The sequence below is a fragment of the Podarcis liolepis genome (genome assembly GCF_965112155.1).
Source record: "Podarcis liolepis genome assembly, chromosome: 3".
NCBI classification, from domain to species: Eukaryota; Metazoa; Chordata; class Lepidosauria; order Squamata; family Lacertidae; genus Podarcis; species Podarcis liolepis.
Window position 1 is genome coordinate 82,154,150 of NC_139557.1, and position 26,418 is coordinate 82,180,567.

The window sequence follows — 26,418 nt, forward strand, 5'->3', positions numbered from 1 at the left end:
CGTGCTTTCGAACTGCTAGGTTGGCAGGAGCTGGGACCAAACAATGGGATCTCACCCCGTCGTGGGGATTCGAACTGCCGACCTTCCAATTGGCAAGCCCTAGGCTCAGTGTTTTAGACCACAGTGCCACCTGCATCCCTTCTTCCTATGGAGGCTATGTTCTATTTCTACTGCCAGAGGCAGTATGCCTCTGCATCCCAGTTGCTAGAAATCACAAGTAGGGAGTGTGCTGTTGCCCTCTTGTGAGCTTCCCACGGACATCTGGTTGGCCACTGTGAGAACAGGATGTTGGGCAGCTGGGCTATTGGCCTGTATCTGCAGGGTTCTTGTGTTCTACAGAGTTGGGAGGGCCAAGCCACTGTTGTGAATGCAGAGATTCTTATGGCAAAATGTGACCTATAATCTATCAGGTTGTTATAATAGACTATCGTGTGAGTAATTTACCGAGAACCAGTGCGAACCAGCGTACTTAGAACTGGTGGACAGTTAGAGGTATCCTGGAAGCAGAAAGGGAAGGATTATTGCAGACATCAGTGTGAACTGCACCTTCAGCTTGTCAGACTCACCTGACGCACAGCATAACTGCCGGGGGATCCTGGATATCGCTCAATCAGTATCGGGTGCAAATCATTTTGCCACATTCGGTTGATATCTGTGTGAGCAGCAACTTGTTGGATGCTAGTTGCATTTAAAATGGTTGGACGGTGGGAGTACTGAGGAAGGAATTGGAGGCGAGATTATTTTAACAATAATCATAATGAATGACTGGATGAATTTTGCTATAGTGTTTTGTATATAACAATAGTGTAGGAAGTATTATTTTAAAACACCCATTAGCAGTTTTCTGTTAAAATAATCATCCAAAGTGTCAAACAATGGAAGTATGTATACACATGCGTCCCACCCCCCAAAAAGAGGAAAACATAGAAACATATCAGCACAATAGTTGCTGCATATAACTGGTGGGATCCAGACTTTGCTCCAAACAATAGAGAGGAGGGTTGGGGACCCTCTAGAACAGGTATCCCTCAAGGGCCAATGGCAGAGGCCCAAATCCTGAAACGTTCTGTGATTGGACATCATGTATCGAATCAGAACACAGGAGCTCAGAATCCTTAGTCCAGACTCAAGCTCAGGCAAACGCAGACCACTGAATACATAACAACAGTAATAAATAAAAAACACTTCTTGAAGATTGCTGTCCCATCTGTTTTGGTGCTTGGTTCTTTTCAGATGACCGATACAGCAATCTTAAATAATAAACTCTCATAATAAAGATCTTATTGGTTATCAGTTACTTGCACAGACATCCATTTCAGGTTTTTCCATGCCACTGTGCCAGCAGTCATAACTAGCAGCCTGGGGCTGACTTCAAGAAGCTGGAGTATGTGCAGTAACTTCCTAATTCATCTGAAAGCAAAGTGAAATCTCAACATTAAGGGAAAGTCATGGGATAGAAAGGTTGGTGGGACTTCATATTGGGACTGTCAAGAAGGGTGGTAAAAAATAAAAGAAAGGCAAGGCTATGCAGATGAGCGTAGCTGAGGTAAATAAGAACGCACATATGTACATTTGTGTTTTGAAAGTGTGAACACATCATTGTGTGTACTGATAAAAGTTGGGATGTGTATATGATGTGTATTCCTGTGATTACCATGTCTTTGTTCCTGCCTGTTACAAAGGTCAGCTTTCTAGGTATTGTAGCCATCTGGGGATATCTGGTGGGCCTACGTTTTTGAAGTTATGTACAAATGCCTCATGTTTAGATTAGTATCATGACTAAATAGGCTTCGAATGCCACGTGTGCCAAATTTAGGGTCTGCCTCATGAGGAAGTAAATATACACTTCCTCAAGAGGTGCAGGATTCCAGGAGTGCAGGCGCTTCTCCAGAGTATTTGTTTACAGTACTTGGGAAATGAGACATAGCGGAGACTGTGGTGTCTTTATGATATATGGTTTATTTACACATATCTACAACCTGAGCCTAAGATGGAGAGGTTCGAAGCATTACACTTCAAGAGGGTCCTGCTGCTCCCCTTGCTGCAACCTCCAGTTAAAACTTACAGCCCATATTGTGCTCTGACCCTTCCTCTCCAGCTTGCTATGTTTAACAGACTGAGACCTTTCCCCCTCAATCACACCACAGCCAAGTGAAATCATAAAACTTCCTCCTAACAAAAACTCTGTCATTGTCTTCTGACTAAGGATCTCAGAGCTCAGGGAGGGGCTCCTCCCATTTGTTGGCTGGCACAGAGTCTTTGCTTTGCCGATAGCTTTCTTAATAGCTCTGCATCTTCCCTTTTGTCCTCTTTTAATGGTCCATCTTCCTGTTTGACCTGTATTTCAACATGATAAATCTAGCATCTGGTAGCCCATTTTAAGACTCCAAGTATTGATTAAATTCTAACACTTACTAAACACTTACTAAATCCAGAAATTATGGGTACCTTGCACCCACAAACTCTGGCACCCAAACTCAAAACAGTATAATATAATTTGAGAGGTATGAAAATATGCAAATAGCTTGGGAGAGAAGTCTTGAAGCTAAACAGAGAGGGTCTTTGCGAATTTTAATCTTCTTTTCTTAATTTTTAGCATGCTCAGTTTACTGTGATTCTTAAATTATAGCTTTCTTGAAGTATGAATAGTGGAAAGCATTATGCATCTTAGCCAACAGGGCTCTTTGAACCACAGTGAGATTAGAATGTTGTTAGCGGGGAGAAATGAGCACACTTAGCATGAAAATCAATAAAAGACACATACGGCGGCAATCTTCCTGGCAGGACCAAACAAACATTTACTGTAGCCAGTGACTGCCATTATAAGACAAAATACAGTAATGCTATAATCATGCTAATGCAGAAGAATACGTTTTCTCTGGAAGCACAAGAGATAAATGGAGAAATGGAATTGCTAGGTCTGATCAGTGATTAAAGGATGTCTCCCCTCCCTATTATTTCATGTTGTAAGCTGAGCTGGGTCTCCTTTTGAATAGAAAGGCGGGGGGGGGTGTATATGTACATCTTCTCCCCCCAAAAAATATTTAAGGAAATAAATGATTCACATTGTGATATGCATGACTTTCTTTACGGGTTTATTTTAAAAACAAACAAAAAGGAGCATTAATAGAAAACATAGCGCACTTCTAGACGACTACCATTTTGGAGCAGGAATCAATCACATACAGTTATAATTGCTTGGGATGTTTTCTGCAATAAATGCAGTACCCCCAAATATCAGACTTTTTGTGATAAGGAAAGCGATGGGAAGGCACACTGGAAAGTGTTCAACATTGTCTAGCCTCCTCACAAATTAGGATGAGTGCTCAATATACTGGTAATCTGGAAGCCCCCAAAGAACCAGGCTGTGATATATAGCCTGGGTTCTCCGACCACCAGTGCAAGGGCCGTTGTGTGAAAATACTGGTTGTGCATCCAGTACAACAGCTGTGCAAATGGAAGTGTATTATGCAACAGAAATATAGGAGCTACAGCAACTGTGGTTCGACGGGTTTCAAATGTGTTTCAAAGATATACTATGTACACAGCTGCAGAAAGGGAAAAGGAGCACTGGATTTTCAGTTGACATATGGGTGAGCAGCAGTAAGTTAAAACAACGGCAGCAACTGAAATGCCATGTTTACTTGCCCTTAAGTGGATAAATTCTGCCCAGTTATATTTCTGCCTACTTTGGCATAAATCCTGGACTGCATCTGTGGCCCCATTGTATGTGCTTTAACATCATATGCACACAGACAGAGCCATTATTTTATAAGACACTTTGATGTCAGGAAATCATATGTTCTTTTAAAATGGATGACCCGTTAGATCAGAAGCAGCAGAAAACTAGACAGCGCTTAATGTTGGCCACAATTATCACAGACTTCAGAACGAAGATATTACAAAAGTACAGCATTAGGAACTCTCTTGTGAACGGGGGGGGGGGGGGGAATCCATATTTAGGCTTGGCATATGATCTTGTAATAAGGAATTTACAGATGCTACCTTGCTTGCAGTAGCCTGAAATCTGGGATGGGGAACCTATGGCCCTCCAGACTACAATTTTCCTTAGTTATGCAAGGTGGAGCTGATGTAGGTTGGGGTCTAACAGTATCTGGAGAACCACAGGTTCCCTATCACTGCCCTAGTTTACATCAAACCTGGGACAAAAGCAGCAAGGGAAGGAGTAAATAATTGCTTGTCCTTAAAAACATAAGGCTTAAAGACGCATCAGGGCTTTCTGTGACACACTAGTATTAAGCGTATAGTCTACTACGGTTAAAAATAACCCACATTTCCCCATTGCCTTCAAAAGGAATTGAATTGAACCCAGGAGACCTGGTCTCCCAGGGTCTAAGGGACTAATTTGCATTTACTTTATGCCAGCTAAAGAGTGCTAACCAGGCAGTAAACATGTAGCATTATTGAATGTAATGCAATGCATTATTGATACAGTAGGATAGCACATAAGTGTCTGAAGTTAGCATTTATAGGCAAGTTTTCATGAAGTTTCAAAAAATGCTTCCTGAACTTATGCTATTTGGCCATACACAGACCTTCCCCAAAACACAATGCAGTGCATGTTGATTGTTCAGCTTTGCACTTGCATCAGTGGCTGAGCCAAACCTCCTACAACCACAACCACACTTAACAGCAGCACACTATCTTATGAGAGTCTTGTCCAGTTTGGTTCAGAATGGTTATCAGAGGGGGAAAGAAGTGTGCATTGTTAAATAAGGTTGAACTCTGATGTGCCTTGGAGTAGCAGGGCACACCTGACACCCCACTGCCCTCTCATTTTTTTATTGTAGGGTTTGTTTTGTTTTGTTGGTAGGGGAGGGCTGCCTGTCTTTTGGAGGGGGTGTCCTGCTTTCTTCGGTCTGTTTGTTTTGGGGTGAGTAGGTGCTGATTTGCAGAGAGGGGTTCTGAACATGCCCAGTTTTTTAGTCAGTGAAATGGGTATTTTGTGGTGCCCATAACCATTTCTTTAGATTTGAAAATGTTCCTCTGGGGCCAAGAAAGTTGGAGGCCCCTGATATATCCACTTACTTTGGAGAAAGCTCAGTAGGAGAAAGCTTAATTAAACTCAATATATAGGATTGTCCATTAAGTGTCTGTCTGTCTCCATCAACAAGCACCTTGATATACCTTGTTTCCTGCTTGGCAGGGGGTTGGACTCGATGGCCCTTGTGGTCTATTCCAACTCTATGATTCTATATAAAATGGTAATCAGATCCATATATGGTTATAACCATATAACCGAAGTATATAGCTCCAATCTACTTACAAAGTTAGCCACCATTTTAGTTTCTGAGCAGATTTGGAGAAGCTTAATTTGAGATTCCTGGGATACCAGCATATACCAAATGTGTGCTCTAAGGTTACCTCAAAATACAGTGTACCATTCTGGTTTAGGATTAAGTCCAGTTGAACTCATTGGGACTTCTGAGTGTATGCAGAATTTGACTGTTGTACGTGCATTGTAGGTTGTATTGTGGGGTGCATTGTAGTTGTGTTTGTCCTTTTACTTAGTGCATTTGTACCCTGCTTTTCTTCCATCATGGAACTCCACACACGCACACGCACACACACACACACACACACACACACACACACACGCCTGCCATCCAGGCACCAATCAGACCCAGAACTGCTTTAGAAAGGCTGGCATATCATATGCCTTCAGACCATGCCCTCTTCTGATTCACTGTGATTCACTCTCAGCCTATATCTAGAGTGCATTTGCTTGTCTTTCCTTCCTGGTTTTTTGGGGTGCTCTGCATTGTGTCAAGATGACTGGGATGAGTGGGTGGCATTTACTTGTACACCAGCCTGCCAGATCGCCTATTTTTAACATACACAATCGCCCTACTAGATCATCTGCCTTAAGGCCCTTCTAAGAAATCCACATATAGAAACATACACAATTATATAATAAGTGGAAATATAAAAGACAGAACAACTGCTGGAACACCACAGAGAGTTCATTCCTCCCACACACCCATATTATCATCTTAAAGGCACACCTTGGCACCAGTGATTTGCCAGCAAGGATGGAGAAATCTGATGCCTGATAAACTATTTTAAATCCTGCAAAGCCGTGGTGACTGAGAGGCCTGTGACCTTTGCCCACACCAAATCCCTTCATCCCTGTCGTTCCCTCCCTCCACATGCTACACGTAACCCTCCCCAAAGAAGCAAAATTACAAAAAGCCACCAGAGAGAGGGAGACCCCTGACATACCTTTTCCTGGGTCCAGTCCACTCGTCCACTCACGAGCTGAGGGAAAGAGGCCAGGGCCAGGGAGAGTGTCCAGGCCAGCCATAAGGATGCTGCAGCCTGGCTGCCTCTGTCTCCCCCAGCCATGCCTTTTCGGAAGCGGCTTCTCCTGTTTATGTGGCAACACCCAAGGCTGCCAGCTCTCTCGCTGAGGAGGATCTCTCTACGCAGACAAGAAGCAGCTTCGAAGTACTAGGCTGGAGGAGGAGGGAAAGGGGGCAGAGCTGGAAGAGCAGGGCAGCCTTTCAGCTGGGAGAGCAGGCATGAGATGTGCGCGGCTGCATGTGATTCACCCGGCAGCCTCTACCTTTGCATCTGCTCTCATTAATTAGGCACCTTTTCTGCTTCTTAACATGCTTCCTTCCTGCCTGCCTGCCCTACAGAAAATGGAGAGGGATGTTTATTCACACATCCAATCAATCCAGCTTCGCCTATCATTTCCTCAGGGAAGTGAATTCTGTCCCTGGCACCACGTCAGCAGCATCAGGAGGAGGACATATGACTAATTCCTCAGACTTGGGCAGCAGCCACAGCAGGATGGTCTCTCCCCTCCCTCATTTCCTCTCCTCTTCCCCCAGAGATACAGGGAGTGTAGCAGTGCTATGATACGGAGGAGGGTGGGTTATTTTTTTCACAACTAAATACACTTTGTGATTCCCCCCCACCAAAAAAAAACCAAGTTCCCCATGAAATAGTATGGAATCAAACCACGTTGTCTATTTCTGTTGAGAGTGTGTCATTTCAGTGCATTCAGCCCCAAGCGCCAGCATAAATTCACAGGGTTTTTGTTTTTTTTAAGCCACTTATTTTAATCTCCTACAGAAAGCTTAAGAGCCTAACTATTAGGTCCTTTCAAAATAAATTGCACTATTGTTGTTAATCTTCTGTATGAGCCTTGTTAATACATCAGTCTAAGGCTGCAATTCTGTGCATCCTTATCTGGGAGTAGGCCCCACTGAATATACTGTATGCATTTGTGGGGTGCCTGGACTCCCCTTCTAATTCCTGGGTGCCAGACCATGGATTTAGCATGTTAACGTACAAGTCAGGAGCCAGCCTGGTAATGGCCTGTTAAATATGATGGGGGGACAAAAGGAGTAGTTCGAGAGGGCAAATGGGAGGCGCCCCTCCCTCAACTCAGAATTAGTTAGAAAGACAAGAGCCTTTGAAGTAGTTTTAGAGTTGGAAGAAGAGCAGTTGTTTTAGGATTGCAGTTGACGATGATGTGGGCTGGAGGGGAAATAGTTGCAGTCTGTTAAACACAGCAAGCTGAGCAGACGGCCATGGATGATTCCTGCTGGCACCTAAGACTGTGGCCATGGGGGAAGCAAGAACCTCTTGGAATGTTAATGCTATGAACCCTTTAATGGCAGGCTTAGGTTGTATACATGTGTAAATAAACAATATATCATAAAGACACCACAGTCTCCACTATGCCTCATTTTCAAAAGGAAACATGAACCCAGGGTAAGTGCCTGGAGTCTCTGGAATCTCACACCAATTGGGGTGGCATGTAAACAAGTAAGCATACATAGGATTGCATTGTAAGTCTTTGCAAAAAGATGAGTTTGCATTTGGGTCTCTGGTATTCCTTAAGCACCATCTCCAACTCCTTGAAAGATTCCATCAACAGTGTCTCCGAATTTTTTTTCACATCACTTGGGCAGACAGGCAAACTAATATCAGTATACTGGAAGAAGCAAAGATCACCAGTGTTGAAGCAATGATTCTTCAACATCAACTTCGTTGGACTGGTCATGTTGTGCGGATGCCTGATGATCATCTTCCAAAGCAACTACTCTATTCCGAACTTAAAAATGGAAAGCGTAATGCTGGTGGTCAACAAAAGAGGTTTAAAGACTGTCTCAAGGCAAATCTAAAAAAATGTAGTATAAGCACAGACAACTGGGAAACACTGGCCTGCGAGCGCTCCAGATGGAGAACAGCCTTTACCAAATGTGTCATGGGCTTTGAAGACACTCAAACTCAGGACGCAAGGGAGAAACGTGCTAAGAGGAAGGCACGCTTGGCAAATCCACACCGTGATCAACTCCCGCTTGGAAACCAATGTCCCCACTGTGGAAGGACATGTGGATCCAGAATTGGCCTCCACAGTCACTTACGGACTCACTGTTAAAACCGTGTTTATGGAAGACAATCTTACTCGGCTACGAGTGATCGCCAAAGAAGAAAAAGAAGATTCCTTCCTTCCTTCCTTCCATCCTGTGAGCCACAGATCCAGGGTAGCACATCTGCTTTTGTGCAGAAGGTCATTGGCTCTCTCCTTAGCATCTTCAGGTGGGGTGGAAGGTACCCTTGCATGAAATCCTGGGGAGTCACTGATACTCAGTCTTAATACTGAGCTGGATGCTCTTACTTGGAATAAAACAGATTCCTAGGTTCCAATTATTTGGCAAACAAAGCTGGTAAGATAGTCCTGGTTGTGAAATGAAGGGCACATGGCTAAGACGAAAGTTCTGTCTCATGTCATGTCACACAAGCTTCCCACTCTTTCCCCTACTGCAAGCCAGTTGGTCCCTTAGCAGTTGGCTTACCCTTTTATATGCAAACTCTGTATAATCTTTTGCAGGAGGAAGGCCCATAAATTAATCAGAGGCCACACATAATAAGACATCTGACCAATGGACTAGCAACAGGTGAAGATTTCTGACTGCTACCCTTGCTCTGCTTTTCTCCAATGCCACCTCTAAATTATACCAAAAACAGAAGTCACATGAATTGAAAAGCAGTTATCCAGCCAAGATACCTGAGGAAGCACCTCTCTGCTTAATTACATCCCAACTGTTGGGGCTCAGCAATTAATCTCTGCTGTGAATGTCACCTCCTTTTGAGGCTAAATTGTCTCCCAACAATTTACAGAACATTCTATCACAACCCCATGTTTACTGCTTGAGATCCACCCATTGCAAGTGCTTGCCTCAATTAGACAGCCTATATGTTTTCCTTTAACAGCAGGCTTTTCACCTCCAAGTTTTCCTTTAACAGTAGGCTTTTTACCTCCAAGTCTGATGGAGTATACTTGGGTTGCTGTTATTCTCCCTGCTGGGAAGATAATGCTGTTTACATTTTTTTCTTTGGGTTTTGGTTTCTATGGCAGTGTTCTCTGCTTTCAACCAGCTTTGTCAAGTCAGGCAAAGCTCCTGCTTACCAACAGATTACTTGTACTTCCTTAGAATGGGAAGAAAGAATGTGTGGTTGGACATTGTTGGACTTCAACTGCCATCAGCCCCAACCAGCATGGTTAATGGTCAGGGTTCATGGGATTTGGAGTCCAACCATGTTTGGAGATCCACAGGCTTCCCATCCTAACTGTACAATCCTTTAAAGTGAATGGAAGTCTGACATGGAGCTTGACCCATTCAGCTGTTGCTGCCAGACATAAAGTCCCACCTAAAGACATTTAACTTTATCTATAAATTGCCTAGCAATCGATGGGCTGCAGAGGACTCATTCTATGAGTAGGGAAAGGTAGAACTAAGCAGCTTAAGCATCTCCTGGAGCAGCTCTTTGAGACCGGGATCTGAAAAGCAATTACAGAGTAGGAAGATTTCTTTTAATGCATCACCCTAGCATAGATTATAACTAAATTGCTGCACATGCAATCTAGCATTCCTGTAAACAAGCTACAGATTATTCCATCACATCTAGTAGCTGGTGTGGGAATTGGATGCTTTCCTTCTAGGCTGATAATTCCACTTAAAGTGGGAGAATTAGGCAATCACAAAGAAGGGAGGGCCCATAACTAGGCTACAGCTAAACTGCCTGTTGTTTGTTCAGTTGTTCTGATTCAACATCCTGTTGTGGATTTGGCTGTTTTGATCCCCTTGAATGCATGTCAATGACCCAACAAAAGAACATATGAGTTTCTTAAGGACTGTGGATGTTTTATTGAATGGGTGATTCACCTGCCGGAGTGGAGTCTGAGATCAGTGTTGCCTGTAACCTACCTAAGTAATTAATTTAAACACTCAGCTGAGTGGATACCTCAGTTGGTTAGAGGGTGGTGCTAACACCAAGGTTGCAGGTTTGATTGCGTGGCGAGTTCCCGCCCCCCACCAAGATAAATAAACACACGAGACACCATAATTAAGGTTAATTGGGCGAATTAGGCCACAACTTTATTGAATTCAGGAATGAGAGGCATTGGCTTAGGCATTGGTCCTAACGACTATCCGGCTCCAGCCCATTTGCTGGAGGCACGGTGAAGGGTTAACACTGATCGGGGGAGTCTCCCGCTGAGGCACGTCGGCTAAGAGCTCCCCCGGGTCACCGCTCTGGGGCGTGCCTTTGGCCCACACCTCCATAGGCTTCGGACAGGGCCACGCCCCCCCGGAGTCCTCTAACGGACCACCCTTCGTTCACTGGGGGGAGGTGATGGCGTTCCTCCCCCCCACACATCCTCTTAACCCCTTCTTACCAATGCCTACCGCCAATGCCGAAGAGTTGTGACGAGTTGCTACGAGGTAGGCGAAAAACCAAAAGGCTGGAAATTGCCAATTGGGAAAAATTCCTACCATGCCCCTTGCGGCGACAGGCCGAAGCCCATAGCAAAGTCAGCCTACCTAAATCCCAACTAAAGGGAGGGAGGGTGGGGAAACGCGGGGCTAGCCGGAGAAGAGAGGGCGAGCCCCCTCCGCTCCGGCCCTAAATAGGGCAAGCCACGCCCCCTCCAGCCAGCCGATTGGCTGGCCGGGAGGCGTGGCCGGATGGGATTCCCCTGCTCTCGCGGGGGCTGAAACCAGCCCCCGCTCACGTGGGGAAGGGCGTGATGCCCGCAACCCCACCTCCTTGGGGCAGGCCCGGAAGTGGCTTTGCGTGGCGAGTTCCCGCCCCCCACCAAGATAAATAAACACACGAGACACCATAATTAAGGTTAATTGGGCGAATTAGGCCACAACTTTATTGAATTCAGGAATGAGAGGCATTGGCTTAGGCATTGGTCCTAACGACTATCCGGCTCCAGCCCATTTGCTGGAGGCACGGTGAAGGGTTAACACTGAACGCGGGGCTAGCCGGAGAAGAGAGGGCGAGCCCCCTCCGCTCCGGCCCTAAATAGGGCAAGCCACGCCCCCTCCAGCCAGCCGATTGGCTGGCCGGGAGGCGTGGCCGGATGGGATTCCCCTGCTCTCGCGGGGGCTGAAACCAGCCCCCGCTCACGTGGGGAAGGGCGTGATGCCCGCAACCCCACCTCCTTGGGGCAGGCCCGGAAGTGGCTTCCCCGTAAGGGACAGCTGCATATTCCTGCACTGCAGAGGGTTGGACTAGGTGATCCTTGGGGTCCCTTCCAACTTTATGATTCTATGACCTGTCTCAAACAGGATTGTCCACCCATGAGGCAAGGTGAGACGACCGCCTTGGAGGGCAGGATCCACAGGGTCAGCAGATCTGGCCTCCAAGGAATGAAACACCAGCTGCAACAGCTGCAGCCCAGTCATTGGACATCAGATCTGCCTCCTCCTCAGTAGCCCTCCCCAGTGCAGCCTCTACAGTGGCCTCTTGACAAATGGGAGATGCTGCTGGTCTCCTCCCATCCTTATGTAGATTTTAATCCCTTCCTTGTTCCTGATGTAGATCTCCACCCACCCCTTCTTCCCTGGTGGGGAGCAGGCATTTTGTGGTTCATCTCAGGTGCCAAAATACCTTGGGCTGGCTCTGGTATCAAATAACAAGAAGTCTGGGCTTTACTTTTATCCTCCCTGTAAAATGGTTTATTCTTATTTTCAGGGCTTTATGGGACAATGTAAAGGCATAGTATTCAAGGACTGGACAGTGCTCCCATGATGAATGTGTGTATATGCATTCTGCATTGCCCTCTGGCCCTGCAACTAGATGTGATGTGAAAATCCTGTTACCGGGGTTACATGCAGTTTTTAAATATGAATAGTAGCTGCAGGCACTTCAACTTCGACTGAGACCAGAGTGCTGGGGAAGAGAGTTAGCTAATTCTCACTGCATTGTTTTCACTCACTTCACTCATTGACTGAAAACACAGAAAAGGGACTTGGAGCAGCCAGACTAGTTTAATTCACATAAACTGGGGTGGCAGCAACGGCTCACAGTTTGGTTTCTTAATTTTTTTCCTTCCTAGTGAAAAAATGAAAAATAAATGTCTGGGACCAGTAAACGTGTACCCTTTCTACTCTTCTCTCAGAGGCTCTGGAGCCAAGTCAAATGTCTGACACAACATCTTATCCAATCTTGTGGGACTGGTTTCAGTTGAGGTGGCATTCACTACTGCAACTGTAACTTCTGTCAGCCACCTATACATAAACCACAAATAGCGTTCAACGACATTACAACCCACATACAAAGGTCGCTGCCAGGCATACATATAAGAGACACTCTTAATAGTCAAATCACTAATAGACTCATTCCCCACCTCCGCTGGACCATCCAAACTGGGTACTAATACTAATACTAATACTAATACTAAAAATATTTATACCCCACCCATCTGGCTGGGTTTCCCCAGCCATTCTGGGCGGCTTCTAGCAAAATATAAAAAATAATAATAAAATGTCAGACATTAAAAACTTCCTTAAACAGGGCTGCCTTCAGATGTTTTTTAAAAGTTGTGTAATTCTTTATCTCCTTGACATCTGATGGGAGGGCGTTCCACAGGGAGGGCGCCACTGCTGAGAAGACCCTCTGCCTGGTTCCTTGTAACTTTACTTCTCATAGTGAGGGAACTGCCAGATGACCCTCAGAAGTGGACCTCAGTGTCCGGGCTGAAAGATGTGGGTGGAGACACTCCTTCAGGTATACTGTGCTGAAGCCATTTAGGGCCTTAGAGGTCAGTACCAACACTTTGAATTGTGCTTAGAAACGTACTGGGAGCCAGTGAAGATCCTTTAGGACTGGTATATTGTCTCAGCGGCCACTCCCAATCACCAGTCTAGCTGCCACATTTTGGACTAATTGTAGTTTCCAAGTCACCTTTAAAGGTAACCCCACATAGAGCACATTGCAGTAATCCAAGTGGGATATAACCAGAGCATGTACCACTCTGGCGAGACAGCCTGAGGGCAGGTAGGGTCTCAGCCTGCATACCAGATGGAGCAGGTAGACAGCTGCCCTGGACACAGAATTAACCTGTGCCTCCACTGACAGATGTGAGTCCAAAGTGACTCCCAGGCTTCGCATCTGGTCCTTCAGGGGCACAGTTACCCCATTCAGGACCAGGGAGTCCCCCACCCCTGCCCACCTCCGTACCCCTGTCTTGTCAGGATTCAGCCTCAATTTGTTAGCCACCATCCATCTTCCAGCTGCCTCCAGACACTCACACAGGACATTCACTGCCATCACTGGTTCCAATTTAAAGGAGAGGTAGAGCTGGGTATCATCCACATACTAATGAACACCCAGCCCAAACTCCCTGATGATCTCTTCCAGCAGCTTCATACAGATGTTAAAAAGCATGGAGGAGAGAACGGAGCCCTTAGGTGCCCCACAAGTGAGAGCCCAGGGGTCTGAACACTCAACCCCCAACACCACTGAAATATACTCAGAGTCGCAAAGTGATTTCATGCTCTTTATTCAGCTCATGGTGCGGAGGAGGAAATGAATGAGAGCCCCCTCAAAGTATATGCTTTATATACATTATTTACACAATGGGCTGCACATGATTGGCTAATTCTGGAATTCTACTGTAAGCCAATCAGGTTGTGGAATCACTTATATCTGGAGCATGATTGGGTGGTTCCTGCCAACCAATCATACTGCTGCATTCTGAATCCTATTGTTCTAGGACCAATCAGACTGCTGCAATTTGGATCCTATTGTTCTAGGACCAATCAGACTGCTTCAGTTTGGATCCTATTCAACTCAGTACATAACAACCACTTTCTGCACACGGCCCAGGAGGAAAGAGCAGAACCACTGTATAACAGTGCCCGAAGCTCCCAACTCCTCTAGGTGGTCCAGAAGGATGTCATGGTCAATGGTATCAAAGGCCGCTGAGAGATCCAGCAGAATTAGGAAACAGCTTTCACCTTTGCCCCTAGCCTGCCAGAGATCAACAACAAGGCAGTTTCAGTTCCAAGATGAGGCTTGAATCCTGACTGGAAGGGATCCAAGTGGTCCACATCCTCTAGACATGCCTGGAGTTGTTCAGTGACCACCCGCTCAATCACCTTGCCCAAGAATGGAAGATTTGAGACTGGGCGATAGTTGGCCATATTGGCCTGGTCCAAAGATTTTTATTTTTTTTAAGAAGCGGTTTAATAACCACCTCTTTCAGTGGGTCTGGTAAGGCTCCCTTACAGAGGTAAACATTCATCACCCTGCAGAGCCCATCGTCCAGCCCTACCCGGCTCACTTTCATGAGCCAGGGTGGGCAAGGATCAAGAAGACAGGTGACCTATTTCACTCAGCCTTTCCACATCCTTGGAGTTAACAGATTTGAATAGATCCCACACAATTTGACTAGACAGGACTCTAGCACTCTCCCACCCTAGCCTTGCTCCCACAGTGGAGTCCACCTCTTTCTGAATCTGAGCAAAATCATTGCAGGATATCTTGGGGTCCTCACCAGGCCCTGATGGCAACAGTGGTTCGGTTAAATTGTGAACCAGCTGAAAGAGTCTCCTGCTGTTATTTTCTGCAGATGCAATAGAGGCAGCGAAAAAGGTCCTCTTCAATGATGGAAAATGATAACATTATTTTTAATTATTTTTAGTAGAAAACTAGCACAAAACATTATTGAGTTTTAAAAATACCTTGCTTGCTTGCTGTTCAATGTAATGTTACAGTGCCACCTGATGGATACTGAACAAAACAACTCTTACAACAAACATATTTTATAATCTTAGTTCTAAATACATCGTGGTTTAGAATTTTCTATCATCCCTTTCTGGTAGGTGTAGTCAAGATTTGCTGATAATATGAGTCCCTGAGGTTCCATCACACTGCTGCATGACACACAGCAAAGGGGCAGACCTGCAGTTGAATATCACATGCAGGCTCAAAAATCAGCGAGATTGGTTGGCATCTGTCTGTATCAGGGGACAATGGAAGAGTTGTCTTTGGAGGTGAAGTCAAACCATTGGAGAGTTACAGCACCTGCTGTGACTGTAGAGACGGATATGGGAGTGAAATGTTTATTACAGATGGGGCAGATGAAGGCATCTGATGCAGGTGTGCCATGGCATTTCTTCTTTCTGTGCTCTTCCCAGCTTCATTCCTCCTCTCGTCACTGCTGTGGATGCACATGATATCTAAAATTAAACAGCATAATAAGTGCTTCAGCATCCCACTGATTTAAATGGGACACTTAAACGCATGCACTGATGGATTCCTAATTAAAATCAATGGGGCCCTTGACTGTACTGCTCTTTAAGTCTATTTTTTGCAAACACAGTTCATGCCATAGTTGTGAACTCTATGGGTAAGAAGATATAATTCATTCATTCACTTCTCTTTTCTTTCTATGAACTGAGACTAGGCAGAGATAACCTTTCAGTTTCAATAGACATGTGCACTGCAGGAAACCTCAAACCACATTGGTGCCTTATCAGGAAGTGATAATTTACATTGCCACAAGCAAATATGACAGAAAATAAATTTTCATCTGGAGAACCAAAGGATTGTTCTAAACTTGAATACCAAAACAATTATTGATGCTATAAAGTATTTACAGTGGCCTGAATCCTATGATAAGCTACTGTAAGGAAATTTGCAGAAGGAAACTTTAAGCTGCAGTCCTAACCTCACTTCCCAGGGAACAAGCCACATTGAATTAAATACAACATTTATGAGTGAGTAGATGTTTATGATTGTGCTGTTACTGTCCCTTTGCTGCCTGCAAGTTAGTGAGGCAAGACTTGCCCTTGCAGAAGACATGCTGGCTCTGCTTCAGCAAAACTTGTTCTTCTATATGCTTGGTTATTTTATTTTAACAGTACTTTCCACCAGTTTTCCTGGGACAGATGCTAAGCTAGCCAGCTGGCAATTTCCAGAATCCCACCTGGATCCCTTTTTAAAAAATTGTGCTGCATTGGCCACTTTCCAGTCCTCAGATATAGAGGCTGACCTGAAGGACAAGTTGCAGATTTTTAAAGAAGATAAGCAATTTCACATTTCAGTTCATATCTGGTCCCAGTGATTTCTCAGTGTTTATTTTGTCTGTTAGGCCTAGACCGTCATCTCTTATCATCACTATCTGCTTCTGTTCTTCAGACTCACTGCCTGCATAAGCTAGTTAAGGCTCTGGGATCTGCCCCATATCTTCCTCTGTGAAGACAGAGGACAGGGCTGCACTGACAGTCACTTTTATGTAAAACTATGTTGCAAGCGGGACGCGGGTGGCACTGTGGGTTAAACCACAGAGCCTAGGCTTGCCAATCAGAAGGTCAGCGGTTTGAATCCCCATGACGGGGTGAGCTCTTGTTGCTCGGTCCCTGCTCCTGCCAACCTAGCAGTTCGAAAGTACGTCAAAGTGCAAGTAGATAAATAGGTACCGCTCTGGCGGGAAGGTAAATGGTGTTTCTGTGCGCTGCTCTGGTTCGCCAGAAGCGGCTTAGTCATACCGACCACATGACCCAGAAGCTGTATGCCGGCTCCCTCGGCCAATAAAGCAAGATGTGTGCCACAACCCCAGAGTCAGTCACGATTGGACCTAATGGTCAGGGGTCCCTTTACCTTTATGTTGCAAGCAGCTTATGCATAGTGCAACTTGAATTACACACTAAATAAAACCTAAGCAAATTAAACAGTTCAAAATCAATGTAATTTAGGACCTGGGACAAAGGGAGAGACACTGTGGGATTGTTATAAGGAACAATGCTACACTAAGTTCCATGTGAGCTGACCATTTTAATTTCACTTCCATCTAATAGAGGAAGAACAACACTAAAGAGCCGAAGTGTGGGAGCTATCTCCAACCTATTTGTATCATAGCAACCGAGGGGGGTTCCAGATGTGGACAATTTAGCAGTAATTATTTCTGTTCTACTTTAAGCTGGAAGTGAAATAGCAGCTCCGCTTTCAGACTTCTTGCACCTTTTCTCCAGCATTGGATTATTTTCGGATACAGTATGTGACTTTCATTAGGATTTGTGTGTGTGTATATTTTGTTTAGTATTTGTTACTGAATTTCTGGTCGTAATCCCTGCCTGCTGAAATTGGGGGGCAAGGGGAGAAATAGATGTAATGGTACTGCTATTTGGAAAAGGAAAGGATAAAGGAAAGTGATAAAGCTGAGAGGCAGTCCATAAAGGAAATGACTAGCTAGAGCAATCTATGGAAGTCAGAATAATAGCATGAAAGACCACCCACAACAGTAGAAAGTTTGCAGGTATTGCACTGAGTTTTAAAAGTTGGATTTTTCTTAACTCTTTTTAAGTTGGAGGAAGGAAGCTGAACAGAGAAAAAAGTAAGAAAGGTATGTTTTGTTCATGGCACTGTGTAGATGCCTTGTAAAAAGTGAACAAAGTGTAGGTATTCCACAGTAAATGCCCACTGTGGAAGCAGCTTAATACAACTTGCACTACTGAAATGGGAAAGTTTGCCATGCTTCTCAAAGTAACTAAGGTGTGTAAAAAAAGGGAAGGCTCTCAGAAAGCCACTGTTGGTTATGTGTTCATGATGTATATGAGGAACAATTAAAGGGCCATTTGTCTTGCACAGGGAAACAAGAGACTGAAATGCATAATATGGGGAAATGGTCAGTGGTGTGAGGGCAGTGCTAAGGGCCAACCCAGTTCCTTCCAGACATTATGGACTCAATTGCCATCAGCTCCAGTCAGTATAGTTGGGGCTGATGGGAATTGCAGTCCAAAACATCTGGGGGGCACCAGCTTGGCCAAGACGGCCTTAGGCTGTTATGTTCCCATGGCTACTCTCTTCTTCGTTGCTTGGCAGTTAGTGGAAACTATTGTGTTGTGAAATACTGGGTTGGTTTTCAAGGGAAAGTAAGGGGTTGGTATTGTCAGAGCATAGGGTAAAAGCAGTCTTGCCTAGCAGTGGTGATATCTGTGCACAAAGAGGAGATGTATCAGGAGACAGAAGCCTGTAAATATTTAAATAACTTTACAATAGATTTTGCCTCTGGTTTCAATGTATTCAAGCAGTGTCTCCCTGAATGGCTTCATGATGGTTTCTAAAAACATTAATTTATTAAATTAATATGTAAAACTTTAAGAGGGTGGGAAGAGAGAGAAAAGGTCATTTCTAAACACACAGAAGCAAGCTCGATTAGATACTCAGAAACTGATAATGGTCAAGAATGCATAACAAATAGAATATTGTAATGAGTTTTTTGAGGGGGGCTAGATCCCCCTAAACGTGTTATGATTTAGAATTAATCCAGGTTTGATTAAACTTTGCCAAACACAGAAACCTCCTGGATTTAGTTATGCTAAGGAACCAAGCCAGCTGGCAGAGCAAGCTGGGTGGGCCATTAGCAGGGGGCAAAGGCTGATGGTCTGTCAAGACTGCCAGGCAAGGGGGATCTTCTGCAATAAATAATTGCTGAATATTCTCTACCAGCAAGGCTTTTCCTGCTCTGTTCCATTACATGAGGATGGATGTGACTATAGAGTAAAAAGCTAAGAGAAAACGATATTACCTTCACAAGAAAGGACCTTTGTCTGGAAAGGTCTTATCTTGCAAAGTAGCTTGGGCAGCAGTTAAAGTGGAGATTTTCTTCACTGGAAGTAACAAAGTAGCTTTCTGTATGTAGTCACACTGAAGCTGTGATGTTGCAACCTGGCAGGAGCTCTGTGGGTACCAGAGGCAACTGGGGATGGCAGACAAAGGTTCACCACAAGGACTGCTGAGACTGCAAAAAACAATGTGCTGCCAAAAAGGATTGGGATGACTTCAAACAGCAGGATGCAGAAATAGAATTCGGGGGGGGGGGGGAATGCCAAGGAACTTAAGAAAAACAAACAAGAAGACAGTAACTCTTACATTTGAACAGACAAGGATTGACTGATACTTCCTTGTATTGGCTCCAGCTTTCAGAGCAAGTTGCAGAGATGGCCATGCTTGCTTTTCTAAAGTGTTATCTCAGGTTTATTGCACATTACATTATAGTATCTCTTCTGGCTAGCACATGCCACAGTAGAGTTGCAATAAGGATAGCAGAAAAGGATAACCTCTGTAGGGTTTTTAAGGGGAAGGAAATGCCGTCGTACCATCGTACCATGGATTTCAAACAGCCTAGTTTTCGAACATTTTGGCTCCCGAACAATCGAAACCCAGAAGTGAGTGTTCTGGTTTTCGAACGTTCTTTTGGAAGTGGAACATCTGACAGGGCTTCCACAGCTTACTGGCTGCAGGAGCTTCCAGCAACCAATCAGAAGCAGTGCTTTGATTTTTGAAAGTTTTGGAAGTCGAATGGACTTCTGGAATGGATTCTGTTTGACTTCCAAGGTACAACTGTAGATTTGAAAGAAACCAAGGTAGACATTTGGAATCTTAGACATTTAGCAAATAATGGCCATTACTGAAGTATTTTTCCAGTATGGTATGATACATACACATACATCCATATTTGAATACAGGAAGGAATCTAGCCGTTGTACTAACAGTACTAGAACCTCCTTAACCAGGAAAGTGATATTGGCACTTTTTTCCACAACAAAAAGGGTGGTATAGTTTGATGGAGGGGTGTGGCAGAATATTATTTGATGACAAACCACTCACAACAATATACTTAGTTATTACCAAGTCCTTTAGTAAGTGAGTGATGTTTTAGTAGAAAAATAATTGACCAAATAATTGTATTAGAACTTGCGGGGAGGGATTAAGGTTGCTTTATGGTTTTTTAAATAAAAAAATATGCAGCCACAAAAGGGAATGGTAGGTAAATGAGCAAGTATTATTGTGAAATAACCATTGTGATTTCACATCATTGAGGTTTATGTCAAACAAATAGGTTAACCATAACTCTGTGAAAATATAACACTGCTACCAAGTATGTTTGAAGTACTTGACAAGTCACTTCATAATGTTATTACAGAGTTGAGCAACTGTACATTTTCAAATATAGATGGAAATATTTGTTCCCAGTGTTAATGTTAATACTACCACATAGTGGTCAGGTTTAGCACCAAGTGTGCTTGACAAGAAATAATTCTAGGGAAGTTGGAAAGAATGGGAAGCCCTCACTAACCACTCAGACTTTGCCGGCTCTGGAAGCAAAAATGCCCTAGTATTTGTAGTTCCAGCAATCAAACCATTAGTAGTTCCCCCCATAAAATCTTGTGACAATTTGGAGTTATGTTTATTTGATTCCTGAGTCTTTAGGATATTGGACTTTCTATTGTTTGCAACAAGGCGCTAAATCATACTTTTAACAGGCAAGGCTTGCAATCTTTTCACCTGTATGTGCTCTGTGTACATAATTACCGTATTTTTTGCACCATAACACTCACTTTTTTCCTCCTAGAAAGTAAGGGGAAATGTCTGTGCGTGTTATGGAGGAAATGCCTAAGGGTGGCATGCCTACGGATTTTCCTCCTCTAAAAACTACATGCGTGTTATGGTCGGGTGCGTGTTATAGAGCGAAAAATACGGTATATTACATTTACTATTATAATTTGTTATGGCCTTTGACTGTACTCCTGCTGCTCTCCTGATCTCATTCATCCTTGTGTGTCACAAAATTGCAAAGAGACAAAATACAAAACAATGCAACTGGATTGTCTGGGGGTGTTTGCTCACATGCACCTGGACTTAATTCTAACATGTAGTCTATAGGACTCCAGATTCACTACTCATTACCAATCGGGGGAAAGAATGCTAAATGGAGGAGTGTTGTGTCCCAACATCTTATGTAGTCAGTCCTGGACACTATTTCAATGGATGAAAAGGAATTCCTTGTTAAAAATGTGTTTTCCAACCTCATGGAGATGGGGTGGGGCCTGGAAACAGACAGTGATTGCTGATCGGATGCATGTGTCTGCTGGCTTGTGGCAGATTGTCCGCCAGAGACAGCAGCAAGAGTGAGTGATCTAATTGAAGATTATGTGTGCAAGAGGGTATGGAGAGAGAGTGAGCTTACCCAAAGATAAATTTCTTGCTACCCCACCAAAGAATTTGAATCATCAGTATCCTAATAAGTAGCATGATTTCAGTTACATTGTACAGTATAAGCACATACATGAGCTCTGCATTTACAGTTACATATAAAGGTGATCAAAAGCTACAATGAGATTTAATAGTAAAAACAAAATGTCCCCTCTGGTTTAGTAACACAGAATCAGAAAATAGCCAAACATCCCAAATGGATGTGTTATTTTACAGACTATTAATAATGATTTTACCTAATCCACTCTCAGTTCTAACCTATGAAAAAGCAGCTAGCATATTTTAGAGCAACAAATTAAAGAAGCATTGAATCTAGTGGATGTTACACAGCTAAGCTTTACAAAGAAGCTTAATTGCAGCCCCAAAATGGTTGCAGTAATACCCAATACCCATCTGTTATTATTCATAAACTGATATACATTTGGGAGTTGCTGGAAAATATGCTCTGTATACAAGAGAGCTTGCTTAAAATACTGAATCCAGCTTTTGCCTTTAAATCTGTTTATACAACCGACCCTGATGATGTTCCAAATGCTGGTGTGTGGGAGCCACACTCAGGGTGAAAAAAGAAACAAAGATTGCTTCGAACTATTTAGCATAGCACTTTAGCAGCAACAATAACATCTGTTCATTGAACATACATCATTAAAATGGGCCCAGAAGGCATTCACTTTTAAATGTACAAAGCAACATGCCTCTACAAAGGTTATTTAAAATACATCGGGATTTCGACAGTGATAAATTCTAGGCAAATTATCTGGTTGTATAGTTGCAACATAGCTTTGTAAACGATCTCTGACTGTGGAATGTAATGGAATAAAGTATTCTCCCCTCCAAGTTCCTTGGAATATAAAAAAACCATAACTTTCTCCATTCTTCTTCTTTGCTTACCTTTGTGTGACATATTTGTGAGAAAAATGGTATAATGCTGATATTTTGGGGAGGTCCTCTGGAAGGCTTTTTAAAAATTGTGCATTCACTATGCTTTGTGTTCATGATGGTACTGGGATGGCTAAACAAAACACTGCTCTCAATTTTGTTTGTTCCTGCAAACATTTTAGGGCAACACATACTGCTTCATTTCCAATTGGTGCATGTCCTGTATCTTCCTGCTGAAATCTTGTAACCTTGCATACACAAATGTTCCAGTTTTTTTGGGTCTACTTTCATTGCACTATAGTGCAAGAGTGCCCCTCCAGATGGCAATAATCCAGTAACACTGGGGAAGCCCCACAGAACAACTAGTAAAGCTGAACAATGTGTGGGTAGGTCAGTATAAATCCACCACTAATGCAATATTATTGAGCCAATGACATGTTGCAGAATGCACCCACAAGAAAAACCCAGTTATATTTTGCAAATATGATTTTTGCCATTGAATTTAGACTTCTAGGAGAGCAAATACAGCCATAGGCATGAGGATGAACAAAGTTAAATTTGCCTACTTTCATTTTCTGTAAGGTATTTCAACTGTTAATAATTGGGAGTTGGTTTGCAATTTGTTTTTTAATGGATTAGATGTAAATAAATGGGCATATTATCAAAACATCAGAATCTATATGGGATCGTGAAGGAAAAGTTAAGATACCCTACAATGTATTAAACAAAGCCTCCAGTCATTGTTAGATGGGGTAAAAAAACCCACATCTTTAATATTGCTCATTCCTAATTACTGTTACGTTAAGAGAATAAAAAGCCTAAAAAAGAAAGGCTTGCAACCTTGTTGGCTAAAGATTTCTCTCACCAATTAAATGTGGCCTGCAGCTATGGCCATGATCCAGAAAACCACCAAGCTAGTTCCATGATTCCAAGGTTGCTTTAGACTTGCCTTTCTTAAACAGCCCTCCGCCACATGACAAATTGCTTTTGAAGCTGAAAAGTGATTCAAAGGCTGTTCGAAATTGTGTGATGGCATGGGGTCGGCTGTTCAAATAAAAAAATACACTGGGCTAGTGCAGGCTCCTGGTGTGAGCCCAAGCAGCTCTTTAGGTCCACGGCTAACACTTAACAATTAACCTGCCAATTAAATCTTGCCACCCTTGCTTTTCATCAGGTGAAAGAACAGAAGTCACAGTGTACAAAAGTAAAAATGTGCACAGATTCTGTGCAAACTTCTGAGGAAAAAGGAAAGAGTGAAACATATAGAAATGGATCCCATGACTAACACTGAGCCTTTTCTCATCATCCAACAATTCCTTCTATGGGCGGGTGCATGGAAGTGTTGTAATGGACATGTCTGGGCCATCTTATCTTAGTGTAAAACAACAAGATAGCGGTAAGCCTTGAGCCCTCTCATGCACTCCCTTCCTCCCTCGCCTGAGGCGGCCACCTCATTCTGCCTAATAGCAGGGCTGGCCCCGGCACAGTTCCGTCACCCTGGAGTGCAACAAGAGCTGGCTTATTGGAAAGCCTTTCCTATTGTGGCTGTGAAGTGAACTGCATCAATGTATTTTCATTGCTGCCAGGGCAAAGAGAGAGACCTTGTGGGACACTGATTGCAGGATAACCCACAAGGTCTCTCTCTCTTTGCCCTAGCAACCAATGAAAATCTGGGCAAGGGTTATTATTAAGGAGATTGCAGCTGACTGCTTTGGGGGTGCTCTTATTTAACCATAATATCTTTTAATATATTTTTAAAATCTATATTAAATTTTACCCTTTTAATATGCTAAGTTCTATATAGGTTACATGTGATCAATGTAGTATTGTAAAGATGGTAGGTTTTACGTAGGATTCTTCCAGGCAGCAATGTGATTTTTATTGCAGTATTTTATACTGCTAGGTTATCTTATACAGTGGTACCTCGCAAGACGAATGCCTCGCAAGACGGAAAACTCGCAAGACGAAAGGGTTGTTGGTTTTTTGAGTTGCTTCGCAAGACGATTTTCCCTATGGGCTTGCTTTGCAAGACGAAAACGTCTTGCAAGTTTGTTTCCTTTTTCTCGTAATCTGGTGAACCGGGTTCGCGTCTCCGCTCCTCCACATGCAGCTGCTGGGTGACCTTGGGCCAGTCACACTTCTTTGAAGTCTCTCAGCCCCACTCACCTCACAGAGTGTTTCTTGTGGGGGAGGAAGGGAAAGGAGATTGTTAGCCGCTTTGAGACTCCTGAAGGGGAGTGAAAGGCGGGATATCAAATCCAAAACTCTTCTCTTCTCTTCTTCTTAAAACCGTTAATACAGTTGCAACTTGACTTCGAGGAGCAACTCATAGCACGCGGTGTGGTAGCCTTTTTTGAGGTTTTTGAAGACTTTGGTGATTTTTGAAGCTTTTCCAAAACTTTTCCGACACCGTGCTTCGCATGACGAAAAAAATCGCAAGACGACAAAACTCGCGGAACGAATTAATTTTGTCTTGCGAGGCACCACTGTATGTGAAAGGTCTATAACCCAAACATTAATAAATGACATAAATGTAAAATCGTTAGCAGGATTGAAATATCACTTGTAGTTTAAGGTTGAATTCTGGACATAATGGAAGAGGTAAAGGATTTGGATTATCATAAAATATGCAGGAGGAAAGAATGAATAATAGGACGCGCAAAGGGGAGGATGGAAGTCTAGGGGATTCCTTGGAATCTTGTTTTTATTATTTATGTTTGATATAGCTCTGTAAAATTTTAATTTGAAAAACCAAATATTTTTTTTTAATTTAAAAAGGAACCAAAAAATAATTATATATAAAAATAAACGACATAAATGTGACGAGCTGTAAGCATCAAACCTCTGGGTTGTTTCGTGTGTGGGGGGGACACTTTTTTTAAAAAAAGGGTCTCGAATGACCACGGATTTAGCTTGTCCTCAACGCGGCAGTCCAGGGGAAGCGAAGGCACTTTGGTAGATGCTCGGAAGAGAAGGGGATGATCAAATGCGCTTGGAATTCGGGAAGGGAACGAGCCGGGCGCCGCTTTCTGGCTTCCTTCACCAGAGGAGCTTCTCCCGAGCAGCAATAACGTGACGGAGCCTTGGCGGGGCGCCTGCCTCACACCAAAGTCCTGAACAAAATCAAAACTTTGCGGTTCCCCCTCGCACGTTTGGTCCACATTTCACCTTAAAAAAAAAATCGGTGCACCTCCAGCCCCCTTATCCCGCCCGTTTCCCTCTGCCGCTCATTACTTTTCTCCTCCGCCTCTTCCAGCGACTCCCTCCATTCCCCGCTCCCCTCACGCTCCCTCGCGCTACAGCGGTTCAGAACACCAACCGCCACAGGCACTAGAAGTAACGGAAACTCTGTCCGGCGGCCCGGCGCCTGCGCCGTCTCAGCCTCTTCGCCTCGCTCTCGCAGTGGCCCCGCGGTCGTTGTAGTTCCCTGCGCCGTTCACCTCAGGAGGGAGGAGGGGGAGGAAAAACTCCCCTTCCCAGCATGCCTCTCGGCCACCCCCTCCCACCTCCACCCCACTCCTCCTGTCCCATCTCGGGCGGCTGAAGCTTCTCAGTGTGTGTGTGTGTGTACAGTAGATGGTGTGTCGCTCGAAGTGGGAGCGGCGGTAATGAGATACGTGTGAAACCGCCCAGTCCCGGGAGGAGACGGAGTTTCGCCGAGACGCGAGTGAGTGGTCGGGAGTTGGAGGGATGAAGGGAAAGAGAGGGAGTCCGAGGGCGGGAGGAGGCGGAATGGGCAGAGGGGGCAACGTGGAAAGTTCCTCCGGTCGCGTCGGGGGCGGCAACACCGCCCTTCCCGGGTGGGTGGGGTGCGGGGAGGCGAAGCGAGGGCAGCGGGGGCGCCAGGCTCGGGCTGAGTCCCAAGTGACTCCCTCCTCCCGCCTTGACCATCCAGCTGTGGTCAACGGAGGTGGGTGGGGGGGTCAAGAGGAGGCCGGGTGTGCCCAGATGTGGAGGGACCGGTGACTCCCTGAAGGCCACATCATCCCTGCCCCCCCCCAGCTGTGAGGGATGCTTCCCGACGGAGGCTGCCCCATCTTCCGGGGGGGGGGCTGGATTCGCCTCCTTTCTGAAGCAAATTCTTTCTCGCCCAGAGCAGTCGGTGCCCCGGGATGGAAGAGAGCTACGCGCTCCCGTCCTCATCCTCGCCTCCTCTGCAGCTGACGCCCCCACGACTTTTCGAGCCTTCATCTGACCACCAGCTTT

At 44.4% G+C, this 26,418-nt stretch overlaps 2 protein-coding genes and 2 long non-coding RNA genes across 8 annotated transcripts in view; 2 read left to right on the plus strand and 2 right to left on the minus strand.

The window, feature by feature from the left end:
* The window catches only part of QPCT (glutaminyl-peptide cyclotransferase), a 17,084-nt gene extending 10,352 nt beyond the window's left edge, over positions 1–6,732 (minus strand). Inside the window, exons 1-2 of the mRNA XM_083496950.1 lie at positions 6,244–6,732; positions 567–713 (exon numbers count right to left, since the gene is read on the minus strand). Coding sequence (XP_083353076.1) covers positions 567–713; positions 6,244–6,366 — 270 coding nt within the window. The 5' untranslated portion in view covers positions 6,367–6,732. The remainder of the gene's footprint in view (positions 1–566; positions 714–6,243) is intronic.
* Positions 6,733–14,939: 8,207 nt separating this feature from the next.
* LOC310704042 lies at positions 14,940–25,550 on the minus strand. 2 transcript variants are annotated; one of them, XR_014524513.1, is made up of 2 exons: positions 25,447–25,550; positions 14,940–15,515 (listed from the first exon to the last, which is right to left on the minus strand). It is a non-coding gene; the product is annotated as an uncharacterized lncRNA (long non-coding RNA). The 2 variants fall into 2 exon arrangements; XR_014524514.1 differs by having other exon boundaries at positions 14,940–19,173; positions 25,447–25,537.
* LOC310704049 lies at positions 20,827–25,375 on the plus strand. Its single transcript, XR_014524525.1, has 3 exons — positions 20,827–23,416; positions 23,465–24,115; positions 24,693–25,375. It is a non-coding gene; the product is annotated as an uncharacterized lncRNA (long non-coding RNA).
* Positions 25,551–25,555: 5 nt separating the features above from the next.
* Positions 25,556–26,418, plus strand: part of PRKD3 (protein kinase D3) — a 51,265-nt gene continuing 50,402 nt past the window's right edge. For 2 of the 4 annotated variants that reach the window (XM_083496824.1, XM_083496823.1), the window contains exon 1: positions 25,556–25,879. The gene's annotated coding sequence lies outside the window, so the exon portion shown is untranslated. The remainder of the gene's footprint in view (positions 25,880–26,418) is intronic. The other 2 variants (XR_014524488.1, XM_083496822.1) reach the window with 1 other exon arrangement.